Raw genomic sequence first — 14,812 nt, forward strand, 5'->3', positions numbered from 1 at the left:
AAACATAAACGGGTCATGAGTCATCAAATCTAAATAGCTTTTAAACGGGTTATAACATATAATTTATTTATGAAACACTTTCATCACCAATCCCTAATTATATTATTAACTTTCTTACAATAAAGAAAATTAAAATTCAAAAATTAATATTAAAAAACGAAAAATATAAAACAACAATTCTCTCAAGCCATCAGATTGTTTTATTTGTAAATGAAGGCTTCTCACGCACTTGACCCGAATTCACGGGTAAATGTTTCACCAAACTCAGATAGCTCTTAAACGGGTTATAACATCTCATTATATTAAAAATTAATCTAATCAAATATTTGATATGAAAATCCTATAAAATAGGGATATGTTAAAAATTAATATCCTATTTTATTTAAAAAAAGATATAATATAATTAAGAAAAAATTTTATAATAAAGAAAATAAACGGGTAATGGGTATTACAAAACCCAGATAGCTTTTAAACCGGATTATACATATCATTTATTTGTGAAACCATTTTATCATCAAATCTCAAATACATTAATTATTAGCTTTATTACAATAAATAAAATTAAAATCCATATATATATATATATATATATATATATATATATATTAAAAACGAATAATGTAAAACAGCCCCCGTAATACAGGGGATAAAATCTAGTATTTATATATTTTTTTGGATTTTAATTTATTTATTGTAAGGAAGTTAATAATATACTTAGGATTTGACGAGAAAAAGGTTTCATATATAAATGAGATGTTATAGCCCGGTTTAAAAGCTAGCTGGGTTTGGTGAGACCCGTGAGGCAACGACCCGCTTATTTTTTATATATATAATTGTTTCTTAATTATAAATAATATATTTTTTTAATCTGAATATTAATTTTCAGTATATCCCTATTTTATATGATTTAATATCAAATATTTGGTAAGATTAATGTTTAATTTAATGAGATGTTATAACATGTTTAAGGGCTATCTGGGCTTGGTGAGACCCATACCCGTGAATTCGGGTCAAATGCATGAGAAGCCTCCATTTACAAGTAAAGCAAGCCGATGGCTAGGAAGCAACCAATGAACTTTTAAAGGTTTCGTTTATATGTATTTAAAATAAGATAAGATGTTATATTTTTGTGTTCCCCCACCTTTTTTCATTGATCAATAATAATCCTAACTAAGAATATTTTTATTGATGGTCTCACCTTTTAAAGTTTTTTTTCATTGGACATTTGGTTAAGGTTAAAAAAAAATTAACGTTGTTAAGTGTTATCCGAATTTCAAACTGATGTCTCAGGGCTTAATATATCGAAAGAATGATTCGAGCAGATTGATGTATAACTTACCTTGAAATAGTGCTACACACAATTTTATACTTTTATTTTTGTTAATTGGATGAAGCACCTTTTCAAGATAAGTTTTACATATCGACTTCCATGCTCTTTCTAATTAAAAGCCCTAAAATATCTAATTGAAATTCAGATAAAACTTAGCGCCATTAAATTTTTTTTATGTCCAATGAAAGAAACGGTTTTAAAAGGTGAAATCACCAACAAGAATATTCTCAATTGGATTTATTATCAGACAATAATAAAAAGGTGTGAATAATAAAATCCAATTTGCATATTTTGCACGTGATTTTTTTATGAAGACAATTGAAAAAAACACATTATTTTATTTTATTTTATTTTATTTTCTATTTCTTTAGTTATAATTTGGGTTCATGAATACTTTATGAGTAGTTTTTGTAATGAGTGAGATTTTTAATATTTACATTTATGTTTTCGTTAGTAGTTTTGAATCTCATTTCCAAACCTTTTAGACATTTAATCTTTTGTTAGTGGAAAAGAATATTGTTAATTGCTAATTTGTGATCCAAAATCACCATCAGGTTGAACACATCAAATTCATTATCTGCTCATGGTTCTTTACCCAAAAAAAAAAATAGTGCAAAAGGTTTGTTTGATTAAGAAATTGAACAAATGCGAATAAGTTGCAAATTAAATTAAGACAGAATTACAGAAACTGTTCTTTATATTTCATCCAAATTTCACTCAAATCCAACAGCGTTTGTCCTTTTCGCATAACCCAGTTAGTTTTTCTCGTTAAATCAAATCATGTGCATTGCACATGAGGGTATATTAGTCGTTTTACCATTTTTTTAAAATATTAATTAAAAAACATATATATTATACAATTCTCTCTCTCTCTCTATGTTACTTGTAACATCTCGGATTTTTCGAACCTGTATTCATTTACGAACGAAACATTTTTTATATCTTTATTGTTATTAAAAATCAAGTAATTATGAATATTTAAGTTTCTAATAATTCACTTTAGGCCCTTGTACTTCAATCAATGTTCAAAACCAATTTATATTAAAACTAGTTCAAGTAATGCCCAAATAACAAAGTATAGGGACCATTATTGCCAAAATTGCAAAACCCACCCTTGGTTCACCGGAGCGCCGCGCGGCCGGCGTCCCACCTGCTGTCGCGCGCCGCCATGAGACACCTACACAGATTCATTAACTTTAGTTCGTTCGTTAACTTGTTTAAGGCATAAAATCGTTTATTTTAAGCATGTTTGAGTGAATTAAGGACCAAGTAATCATAATATAACTAAAATACAACTTCTAGTTCGTTTACCCTTGCCCAAGATCAGATCTTTATGGATCTTTTGACGATTCTTTCTTTAAAACGTATTTACTTGCTTAAACGGTCTAAAAAGCCTATAATTAGTTCGTTTTATGTTTTCCTATATAAACAAGACATAACCATCTGCTGTAAACTTTAATCAAACCCTAAAGATCATACTCCAGCCGTCCTACCTTCTGCTCATCTCCAAACCCTTTGGTTTTTGCGTATTCGTTAAAGATACAAGACTTGGTCGTTGACTTTGCTTGCTTTAGGACCTTTGACTTCCGTTTCTCATCAATCCTTTCACTTTCCGGGTAAGTTGTAAACTGTAAAATCGTTCATACACATTCCCTAGTCAATAAACTTCAATCAATTTCGGTGGTTGAAGGGTGTTGACTGGTCAATTGCTTTAAAACCCGATAAAGGGTAAAACAGTCAACAAGTTTGACTTTGCATTTTCTCATGCTTCCGGTCGGATTCAACGTTCGGTCCAGAAGACTTTTATTTTTGTAACGTAATTTTAAGGCTACTTCCCAAAACCCGACTTCCGACTCGCTGTTCGGATTCTGGTCAGTACAAGCTCGCTTAAACGTTTAATTCAACATAACTAGAGTTCTACTCATCCTTTTGGATTGATTCCGGCGGCATTAAGTTTGTTTTTATTTATAGTTTCATATCACAAAGTTTCAGGTTCTGATTAGTTATCTAGTTTGACGCGTATTGGACGACTCGCTTATCCGTTTACTCGTTTATTCTTAATTATATTCACTTGCCTTCCATCTAAGGTGAGTTTTATCATTCCCCTATTTTACTCGATTTTCATAAACGTTTTGGGGACATATGCTTATATAATACTATATATACATATCTATATATATATACATATCAAAAATAGCAAACGTGTAATTATGTGTGATAAATCAGATCTACTTATATGCTTATGTGTTATTGTATTGATTCGCTTGACATATCCCCATGTATTGGGTTCTCATTCTCATTGAACACCGCCCGATTCGCTTGGCAACAGTCTTATTCTCATTATTTGCTCATGATTGATTTACCGGCGCCCGATTCGCTTGGCAATGGTTTAATCGACAACTTATTTGCTTATGGTTTGATTTCATTACCGCTTTATTACGTTTTTCTTATTTATCATATTAACATTATTTTGGTGTCAAAACTTGGTGGTAAACTCACTCAACATGTTTGTTGACAAAACTCTATTTTCTACGCATATGCATGTTGCTTGAAGTTGAAGGATGGACACATAGAAAGACTTTAGGGTTATATTGAAGACAACCTTGAATTTAAATGATTGTATTTATTTATTTGAATTGTTTCGTTGTATTTGATTATTGTGTGTGTTATTTGAACAAAATAATTAATTAGATATTGTCATCTATATGTATGATAGTATCTTCGAGCTGTGAGCAATCGGATCACGCACCGGCATTTCCGCCTTAGGTTGGGGTGTGACATTACTTCTGCTGCCGGGATGCTTCCAAGTCACTGGAGAACAATCATGAACCCATTCTCACGGTCTGATGTATGGTTGAACGTGACAAGAAAAACAGTAGTAAAATGGGTTTGTCGGAAAACCGTATCTCGCCGGAAAATTCATTCTTCGTCAGACCAATAGGTCGGGTCTTTTAACAACCTTTGTTGTTCACCGTTTTGCACACCCACCGTTCCACATCAGAGACCGCCACCGCTGCAATAGTTGTACGGCGGAATCCTAGACCGTTCATTCTGCCGCCGCCATCTCTGTCGTAAATTGGTTGGCTTGGCTCTCAGCCATAGCTGGAGAAGCCATCTGTTGTTTCCAATGGTCTGGTCAAAACCCACAAGCAAGATTGAACTCAAATCTAACTCAGATCCGGCTTCACCTCGATTTGGGGTTATTGGTTTGAATAAAATTGACCTTAGATCACACTCTATGGTCGAAATCTGGGTAGAGAGTCAGATTTTTTGTTACGTTCAGTGGTGGTGGTTGCGTTCGTCGGAGATGGTGGTGATGGTGGCGTCCGTTTGAGACGGTGGTGACGACGGTGCCCGTTGTAGATGGTGGTGGCGGCGTTTTTCTTAGTTGATGGTGGTGGGTTGGTGGTGGTGATGAAGGTGAAAGATGGTGACGGGGATTGGAAGGGTTGGAGATGGTGACGGGGATGGAAGGGTTGGAGATGGTGACTTTGTCGGAGAAGACGGCGGCGGCGGTGGCTGCCGGAGAGCTTGGTGGTGGCCGCCGGAAAGCTTGGTGGTGGCTATGGAGGAAGAAGAAGAAGAGGGAGAGAGAATATAAATATTTAATTAAGTTTTTTTTATTGTTTTTGTTTATTATTAAAATATTTTTTTTTAATTTAATAGGTAAAATGACCAATTTGTCCTCATGTGTAAGGCACATGATCTGACTTAACGAAGATTTTTAACGGAGTTAGACGAAAAGGACAAACGCTGTTGGATTTTGAAACGTAAATGACAAAAAAGATCAATTTTAAAGATAAGGGACCACGAGTGAAATTTAAATGAAAGATAATGGATAATTTATGTAATTTTATCTTAAATTAATAAAAGAAGCCCACAAAAATGCAAGACACCTAAAAATCAGTTTGTAACCACAGAAAGCAAGTAACCACTTCCAGTTTAGTTGTTTGTTGATTGTTAACAAAATGTTTCAAAGAACAAGCTACAATCACACCAAGTAACAAAAATAATATAAAAATGTAACAAAAACATTAAACGCCCACCTTGGGGCTCGAACCCACGACCACAAGGTTAAGAGCCTTGCGCTCTACCAACAGAGCTAGACGGGCTTTTATCATATGGTCGAGTTGGATACTTCATAAAAGAGTTCAAAGTCCATTTCAGAGTGTGGTCTGGCTGTAGAGCGTCGGACCTCTACACATACAGTTAAATGGGTCTGTGTTTATGTTAATCCAGCTTTAACTATTTAGATATTTTAATGTTGAAATTTGTACATGAAAGTTAACCGGCCAAGATTAACATAATTGCTAAAAAAGTAAATAAAATAATATGTAATTCAAATTTTTTCAAAGTATTAAGATCTAACAAAAATTATGGTCAAACTCAATAGGATCATATACACGTGTGGTGTTAAGTTCATGTGTGTGACAAGATTTTCGATCTGGTTCAACCCACAAACAGCACTAGTTTTCATGAAAAGAACAAGGGAAAAAGATCTAGAATGTGATCAAATCCGTCACAAACAAAAAAAAAAAATGTTGTCATTCAAAAGACAATCAAATAATATTAAGAACGCTTTAAATATACTTTCACCAGAGGAATGCATCGATGTTGGATCCCAACAATGATTCATCCGATTAATTTTTATGAAAATTAGAAATTAAAAACCGTTACCTCCTGAATAAGATATAAGATATATATGCACATGATGAATTATCTTCAAAAACAATCACGGGGTGATTAAATTGGTGATGAATGAAATATAATATAAAATCTGGATTTTGTTCTTCATCGGATTAGCATTGAAAATATCGAAAGAAAACTAGCCACGACCATTAAAGAGGGATCCACGATTTGGAATGTGAGGGTGGTATGTTCATAAAATATCTGTCTTATCCTTAAAAATAGTCAACCACTGACATAGGTAACGTTTTATTTTCTAGATGGTGCTAACCAATAACGCAATAAGCATTTTTCAAATTCAATCCCAAACATGCTCTTATATCTGTGTATGTTCTAGGATTACTTGCACTTGCTAGTTTTCTTTTTCGTTTTATACAAGTTGACCGTTCAAAAAAAAGGTAACTTATTTACTTTTTTATTAACAACTCTTTCAAAGAAATATAACTTTACGGTTCTTATGATCATACCATAAACACGAATAACGTAAATATAATAAAAAAGCTCTCTATTCCTTAGTTTGGATGGTTGAAAGATGGATGTTTTCACATTAAAAACCAGACCACCTCAATAGGCCTTTTCTTCTTAGGTTGTTCACTATGGGCGATAAAGGGGGCGATTTGGGGAGCGAACACCGTATAGAGGTGATTGGGAGGGGGGGGGGGGGTGGAGGTGGGCCATCCAACTTTTCTCTCACAATGGGACGTTATGAAGAAGGGCTTCAAAGCCCCGTTCCTACGTGACGATGACGTGAAGGGGCTTGTTGCCCCTCCATAGAGGATGGTCTTAGCATTCACCATGTTAAAGAACATACCGCCTCAATAGGCCTTTTCTTCCTAGCATTAAACCTCATACCATCATGACACAACTCCATCAAAATCAATAGTTAATTTGATAATTTTGTTATTTAACTGGTATAACTTTCAACATTGTTTATGAAATCTTATCCTTGACTACACTAAACTAAGGGTGTAATCAGACAATCATATAATTAACTCAATCAAACAATAACACAAAAACAAATACGAATCCAAGTTGCCACAACTCAATAAACATTCTATGTCAAAACTGAATACATGAAGTTGAAGGTCTACTAATGAGTTGGCACCAACGTTGACAAAAGTTCTTTCAGCTTCTAAAACTATAAATCCTAAACATAAACAGAAGTAGAGCATGTCTATGTTGGAAGTACACCTGAGATGGTTTTGTGATTTAGATAAAACTTTGAAACAAAAACCAAGTCGTGTACAAACCCGATTCGATTCTTCTCTTTCCCATAAGTAATCCATAAAATTAATATTAATAAAAAGAAACTAATGACAAAACCTTAATAACAACAAATACTATGTTGACCTCTTTGACTGATTACTTTTATCATAGTCACCACCTCAAAACTGCACCATTTCTCTACCCGCTACCGCATCTGAACTTGTACTTTTTACACCCAACCAGCCATCGTCGCCAAACAAATGTACAACTGGTCAAGCACAGTCTCAAAGCAAATCCTCAGTTCCAGTTAATTTTGCATACTCGTCTTCATTAATAGCACCTTTTTTAAGTTTCTTCAAAAGCCGATACTCTCTAGTAAGTTCTTCGTCATCCTCAGCTGACTGTACAGCTCGTCTTTGCTTGGCTGTTCGCTTCTTCATGATAGGTACAGGTTTCTTCGCTTTATCTTTACCCTTGTGAGTTTTTTCTTCTTGCTGCTTCACCTCTTTCTTCACTTGCAAGTTTTTCTTTCTTTGTTTCTCTCTGTTCTTATCCCTGAACAATAAAAATTTGAGTAAATTACATGAATGGTCCGGTTCATGTGATATGTTTCATTACCCAATTGCACGGATGGTCCCTGTGGTATAGTCATAATCGTGGGTATGGTCTTTTGTTTTTGAAAAATTACATCTATAATCCCATATAGCTGGAAAATGTAACATGGATAGTCCTTGAAATGGATGAGCGTTAGTTTTCTCAATTAAGTGCGTGTGAAATGATTAAATTACCTCCATATTATGAAGTATAAAATAATACATTAATTAATAAAAATGAGACGCACCTTTATTAATTAATGTATTCTATTTTTATCTTTTTTAATATGAAGTGCTAATTTGGTCATATCACATGCAATTAACTAGTATAACTATTGGCCATCCATATCAAGGACCATCCGAGTTAGACTTTCAAACAGTTCGGGACCATAGATGTAATTTCTAAAAGTTAAAAACAATACTTGCAATATGGGTATATCACACAGACCATCCATGTAATTAACTCTAATGAAAAAACTTACTTGAACTTGATCTCCTCCAAATTCAAATCTTTAACCGCAATAAAACCATCAGTAGAAAGTGAGTTTTGCTTTACTTCCGACATTGAAGGTAACTGTAATAAACCATATCCCATGCCTAATTTTCCAATCTCTAAATCTTTCCATCTGATTATATAAAAAAGCAAAAAGATCAGACACATATAAAAACATGTAAGAATTAAATTATTAAATATAACCTGAGAATGAAATTGCAGTGGTGTTCTTTATAAGCACGAATGTAAGATACAAACGCTCTTAATCCTTTTTCCATTACATCGCGATCCTTTTGTGCAGCAGCACGCAACTGAACACAACAGTTGTGTTTAGAAAACGAGGGTATAAAGGTCTTTATATAAGTTTTTAGAGATACTTACATGAGGAACCACATCAAGTGCCTCTTCAGAAAACATACTCTCTTCTATTGGAATCCTTTTAATACGCAAAAATTCTACATACGCTTCCTCCTATAAGAAATCAACCAATATAAAAAATAGCTAACAGTCTCAATTCAAAATTTTAAATTATAAGGCTCATTTCAACCCAACTCGACTAGACGTGTTTAGTCACGTATTAAAGTTTATCCATTTTAACCAAACCTGTTTTGCCTAGGGATGTAAACAAACCAAGCTCAGCCTCAAGCACTCATAAGTTAAACGAGTCGAGCTCAAGCACTTGTAAGTTAAACAACATGCTCGAACACTCGCAAGTTAAACAGGCTGAGCTCATGCTCAAGCACTTGCAAGTTAAACAAGCCGAGCTCATCAAAGCTCGAGCTCAGCTCACTTACACAGTTACACCCCTAATCTTGCCACCTATAGGAAAATGAATGAACAACTATTAAGCTCAAAAACCTTTGGTAAAAGAAACACAATGGCACTTCCTTGTCGACCTAATCTAGCAGTCCGTCCAACTCTATGAATGAATACATTAGGATCCTGAGGTGGGTCATACTGCAAACATATAAAACATTAGTAAATGATGTACATCCAAAATCCTGAGTTATTATGTTTAAATAAAAAATTAAGCAATTGATTGAATGATTTACCTGCACTATGCAGTCAACGCCTGGAATGTCAAGCCCACGTGCTGCCACATCAGTACACAGAAGAATGCCACCCGACAGAGATGTAAATGATGCTAAAGCTTTCTCCCTTGCTGACTAGATAAGATAATATGCAGTTTAAAAATAAAAGATTATAAAAGTTGTTTTTCAGTGACTAACTGGTTATAAATGTTCATACTGCATTCTCACCTAGGGCTGTAAATAAACCAAACATTCAGAGAACCTTTCATGGCGAGAAGTTCGTTTACGTTCATTCGTTTAATAAACCAATGAACATGAACAGAGACTGCACTCGTTCAATTGTGTTCGTGAACAATTCAGTCATTAAAGGGATTTTATATTTTTTTTTTATCTTTTTAAGTCTAGGTAATAATACTAAAAAGTTAACTTTTTATGTCTATTTATTTTTATTTAGTTTATTATCTTAAAAAAGTTGATTCTACTTTTCACGTTTACAAGTGTTCATTAGTGTTTCGTGTGTTCATTTGTATATGTTTATAAAAGTAAAATCTAACACAAAAAAAACTGTTTCCTTAATAAGAAAGCACAAACGAGAAGTTCTGTTCGTTACGCATTCGTGAACAGTCAGTTTGTCCAATAAATGCTTAACGAAATGCATCCCTAAAACTCTTACCTGCTTCATCTTCCCATGAAGGGGAATTAACGACAGCCCTTTTAACGCAGCAAGACGTGGAAGTACAACTCCAAAATAATCCACACATGCACAAGTCATAAAGTACCTGCACACAAATCATTTCATAAATCATAATTACCTGTTATTATAAATTCTGATAAAGCAGTTTCTTTATCAAAAACCGTATGATAAACGCACTCACACTATCATCTTTTTAGACTTATTCTTAAGAAAGAAGTCCACTAACTGTGACGATTTCTTATCCGCTTCACATTTAATAAACTGCAATTTACAATGTCAGAAAACCTTATTGATAATAATATTATACGAAACAATTTCTAAAATATGAAACTTTGGGTGCATACATGCCTCAATATGAAGACCAGAAGGTGTTTTTGAAATTTCTGACGAAGAAGAACAACCTAATGATTTGGTTTCTGCACGAACTTCAACCCTAACAGGATTCCTTAAACCGGCTTTTGCTAATTCTTCAACAGCTTCAGTTTGAGTGGCTGAAAACAAACCAGTTCTTCTAAGCTTTGGTAAGCAAGATATTATAGAATTTATCTGCTTCTGAAATCCCATATCCAGTAATCTATCAGCTTCATCAAGAATCAAAATCTGTAAACCAAAACTTTGTTATTCAATCATTTTTACATAAGGAAACAATAATATGAACAGTAGCAGAGGTTTAATTACCTCAAGATTACGAAAATCCAAGATATCCATTCGATCCATGATGTCATGTAGTCTACCAGGTGTGCCTATTAACAGATTAGCTCCTTCATCTTCTATCTTCTTCATGTCTGATTTAACTTCTGTTCCTCCAACAAGGAGTACAGGCTTAATATCTGGAAGTGATGAAATGAACGGTTGTGCAACATGAAAAATTTGTGATGATAACTCTCTTGTTGGAGATATGATGATCCCCAAGACCTGCAACAAAAGAACGCATAAACCTTAATCCGCCTAATTTGCAACAATCAGATTCACAATTGGATAAATTTAAAACTTCGTAACAAGTTACAACATCAAATCCATGATCAGGATTCCATTATTAACATTTCTCCAAGAAGTGGAAACAAGCCGAGCCGCTCATGAGCTACTCAATATCAGATCGATAAAAAACTCAAAACGAACTTCTAAGAACTCGGGCTCCCCAAATAAAGCTCATTTAGTTATCTAGCACAAGCTTCAGCCTTGTATGGAGAGCTCCTTTAGGCTCGTCAAACCTTAGTGAGCCATGTGTATTTTTAAGTTTGACCTCTTTTCGACTTCTATGTACTAATTTCAAACCACGCAGCCAAGCTCAGCCGAGCTTCGTCTCGGTTAACATATTGCACAAGCTCGAGCCAAGCTTAGGCTCACTTAGGGGGTGTTTGTTTTTTCACAAAAGATCTTCCTGGCCTCTTTTGTCTGCGCCGCGCAGACCACGCGCAGACATTGCCCTCTGCAGACTGTTTGTTTTTTCAAAGACGTTTCATTAAAAAAATGTTTGCGCGCCCTCTTCTTGGTGCAGACTTGGACCTTCCACTTCTCACTTCTTCCAACCTCTTCTCAGCATATCCAACATATCAGTGTGTACTTTTCATATTTATAATTTTCAGATTTGATAATTTTTTTAACTTACATTCAACCTTATTATTAGTTTAGGTATAATGATTAGTTTAATATTCACCATTCTTGTAATTGTTCAATTATTATTAATTTTTTGTTGAAGAAAGTTTGTAGAAAGGATTGATATATTGAATGTTGTTGTTGCTTGTTTATTGTTGCATGTGTTCGATTATTATTAATTTTTGGTTGAAGAAAGTTTGTAGAAAAGTTACCTATAATGAATCGGTTTATTTAAATTTCTGTTTATTATAGCACTCTGCAGACGTTTAAAAACAAGCAGTCTTCTTCTTGCATACTGCAGATGTTTGGTCCACCTCTTCTTCCACAGATGTCTGCAGACATTTTACCTCTTATAAAACAAACAGCACCTTAAGGTTTTTCTCAAACTATATAACAATAATTAATGCCGTATGAGCCGCAGAGCTTGATCTAGATAAAGAGCTTGAAGTGAGCCAAGCTCAAACACTTGTATGTCAAAACGAGCCGAGGCTCCTCTCCTTTACACACCTAAGTTTTCCTCAATAATGAAACACATAAACCCTAACCAACCTAACGCGTAATTTTCTAAGCTAAAAACTCGATTCCATTAATAAAATCAATAATTGTGGAGCTAGTTTAGGCTCATTAAGCCTTAATGAGCCTAGTGTACATTTAAGCTTTACTTCATGTAAGCTTTCTACGTATTAATTTCACACTCCATACCCAAGCTCAAGGCAAGCTTTGGCTCATTTAAGTTACTACGTATTAATTTCGAGTCTAACTTAAGCTCGTTTAACGATTTTCTCAAAATATATTAAATTAATTAAAAACGTGTGTAAATTAATTTAATAAATATAAACAACTCACGAGCCGAGCGCGAGCTCGAACAAACCTGGTGAGGTTTAACAGAAGACGTGCGGCGGAGTATTTCAACAAGTGGAACCACAAACGCTAGGGTTTTACCGGATCCTGTAGCGGCGTCAACGGCTACGTCCTTGTATCCGCACAGCAAAGGTATAGTGGCGGCCTGAACCGGAGTGCAGAATTCGAATCCTGAACCGGATAAGGCATCGAGGACTTGTGTGGAGAGTGGTGGATTGAGGTCGGAGAATCGAGTGTCGGTTAATGCACGGTTTGGATTTGAAGGTTCGGTTGCCGCCATGGTTGTACGGACGTAACGGCGGTGGAGAAGAAGAAGTAAAAGGGTTTGGGGTTATGCTTAGCGTTTCATTTTGGATACCTATAAATTTGTTTTTTTAAATATTTGGTACTCGTAGAATAAGAAAAGGTTTAATTAGTTTACAAAGTTACCGTATGACCAAACGTAGTGGAGCTGCCATCTTCTTTAATTCTATTTGTCCATTGTACTCCTAGTAAAATTTTTAGAGTGTTTTGAACAAAATGCTTGGAGAGAAATTGAAGATAAAGCGCCCCGAGGGGGTGTTTCCGACGCTTTAGGGGCTTTTGTATCTTCCATGGCTCCCAGTACACTTGGTCTAAATATTTTCATTCGGTCTTTGCATGTAGTTTTTTTGTTTTCTTATGGAGTCCTTTTATCAAGGTTTACAATATCGACGAGACGAAGATATGCAACATTGATTACTTGCATTTTTTTCTCGCTTAGAGTTAGCGCGTTGAGCCATGAGCAAGGGCGGTTACTAAATGAGTCAATTTTGAGCTCAAGTTTTCAGTTTGGTAGGTGGTTATAAGCCTCTTGGAACTAGCTCGTGTATTACTGAGCCAGGCTAACCATGGTTTGGCTCAATCTTAGCTTAAACCACATACTAGAAACTGAAATAACTAATCATAAAATGGATATAATTCTTGGTGGTTTTTGTGTTATTAAAATATTTTAATTTGTCGGAATTTACTCAACACCAAAGGGAAATAAGAAACACTGGTAAAAGTTAGGACGCTCTTTGATAATTATTCGTATTTCATGCACCAATGAACTGAGGATTCAAAGGGACAACGCCCTCTTGGTAGGGGTTTAGGGGCACGCCCCCAGTTGGGGACCAAGAGCAAAGACCCTTGTGGGATCTCATTGTCCAATCAATCAATAGTGCTCATGATGGATTAAATTTGCATAGCCCTGTTGAATAGTATTGGAAGTTGATTTAAATTTGCATTGTTGACGAAAATTTACATGGAAACTAAACATCATTCTTTTAAGTGGTAATCATTAGTAGTAATAGTGGAAATTTGTTCTATTAGTGGTGATCATTGTTAACACATCTAGTGGTGAGGCATGAGAAAAGTGGGATGAGGGCAGAACTTTATTCTACATTAATGGATAGAAATGTTACTCCCACTAAGATCCCCGATTCCAAAACTTATTTTACGTGAATAGTATAGTGATCCAAACAAAATACAATGTGCTAATAAAATCAAACAAAAACCATACAAAAATATCAATAATGATAGTAGTAAGCTATCGCTAGCATAAAGTGGTAACTATGGTAGCAACAACCAAAAGAGCAAAAAGACAAGAAAAGATAACACTTACCGCACTAGCACATATAAAAGCACATATGCATTCCCTTGATCCATACCACAAGATAAACAATAAGGCAAAGCTAAGCAAATGTTAAGGCCCCAAGACAAGTCAGGTAGATAATACTAACCTAACTGAAACCACCTACACTTATATTCTTGTAGCGTATTTACTCTATTCAGAGTAAGTGTGCGTTTGACATCGTGTGCAGACTTTTTCTTCACTCGCTATTGACGTGTTAATTTTCATACTACGTATAAAAAAATTTCAAACGAAAACAAATAAATTTACACTACTGAGAAAAAAACAAAGTGGGGGGGGGGGGGGGCATTATGCTTCGCCCATGGCATCAATGACCACCCAAAACCACCGTCGTCAGCCTCTCCAAGCCGCCTTCTTTTTTCTTCCAAAAATCCTAACTTGATCATGAATTTTTAAAAACCAATTAAATACCCCCAACTGATTTCCCTTTAAACTTATATCACATTAGTTTATATCCCATTTTTGGACTAATTTCACCGGTACCCATATTCTTTGTGGGGATATAGCGGAATGCGATTCACAAGAATGCAAGGAAACTCAACATGAAGTGTATGGTACATGCAACATATGAATGCACAGCTAACTCACACACCCTTTAAACTTCTTACTCCTAAATCCATACATTTGTTCATAGGCGGACTAGAACACTCATAACACTTGGGAATGAT

At 34.9% G+C, this 14,812-nt stretch overlaps 1 protein-coding gene and 1 non-coding gene across 2 annotated transcripts; both read right to left on the minus strand.

Moving 5' to 3' along the window:
• Positions 1-5,369: 5,369 nt before the first annotated feature.
• TRNAK-CUU (transfer RNA lysine (anticodon CUU)) lies at positions 5,370-5,442 on the minus strand. Its single transcript has one exon. It is a non-coding gene; the product is annotated as a tRNA-Lys (tRNA).
• Positions 5,443-7,400: 1,958 nt separating this feature from the next.
• On the minus strand, positions 7,401-12,814 carry LOC143556406 (DEAD-box ATP-dependent RNA helicase 18-like). The gene is made up of 11 exons (XM_077045733.1): positions 12,501-12,814; positions 10,712-10,948; positions 10,382-10,633; positions 10,215-10,294; positions 10,013-10,118; positions 9,361-9,474; positions 9,167-9,265; positions 8,690-8,779; positions 8,513-8,619; positions 8,298-8,441; positions 7,401-7,777 (listed from the first exon to the last, which is right to left on the minus strand). The coding sequence occupies exons 1-11, from the start codon at positions 12,768-12,770 to the stop codon at positions 7,507-7,509; spliced, it is 1,770 nt and encodes a 589-aa protein (XP_076901848.1). The 5' UTR covers positions 12,771-12,814; the 3' UTR covers positions 7,401-7,506.
• Positions 12,815-14,812: the final 1,998 nt, after the last annotated feature.

The sequence above is a fragment of the Bidens hawaiensis genome, unplaced genomic scaffold (assembly GCF_021521415.1).
Source record: "Bidens hawaiensis isolate Kalapana, Puna unplaced genomic scaffold, B.hawaiensis_p1.1 tig00018570_1, whole genome shotgun sequence".
Taxonomy (NCBI): domain Eukaryota; kingdom Viridiplantae; phylum Streptophyta; class Magnoliopsida; order Asterales; family Asteraceae; genus Bidens; species Bidens hawaiensis.

Excerpts from the sequence above, each read along its gene's own strand:
- LOC143556406 (XM_077045733.1), bottom strand. The coding sequence starts at position 12,770 with ATGGCGGCAACCGAACCTTCAAATCCAAACCGTGCATTAACCGACACT. Across the intron at positions 10,119-10,214 it reads AAGTCTAAAAAGATGATAGT|GTACTTTATGACTTGTGCAT; the intron begins GTGAGTGCGTTT and ends ATTTGTGTGCAG. Across the intron at positions 8,442-8,512 it reads CACTGCAATTTCATTCTCAG|ATGGAAAGATTTAGAGATTG; the intron begins GTTATATTTAAT and ends TTATATAATCAG.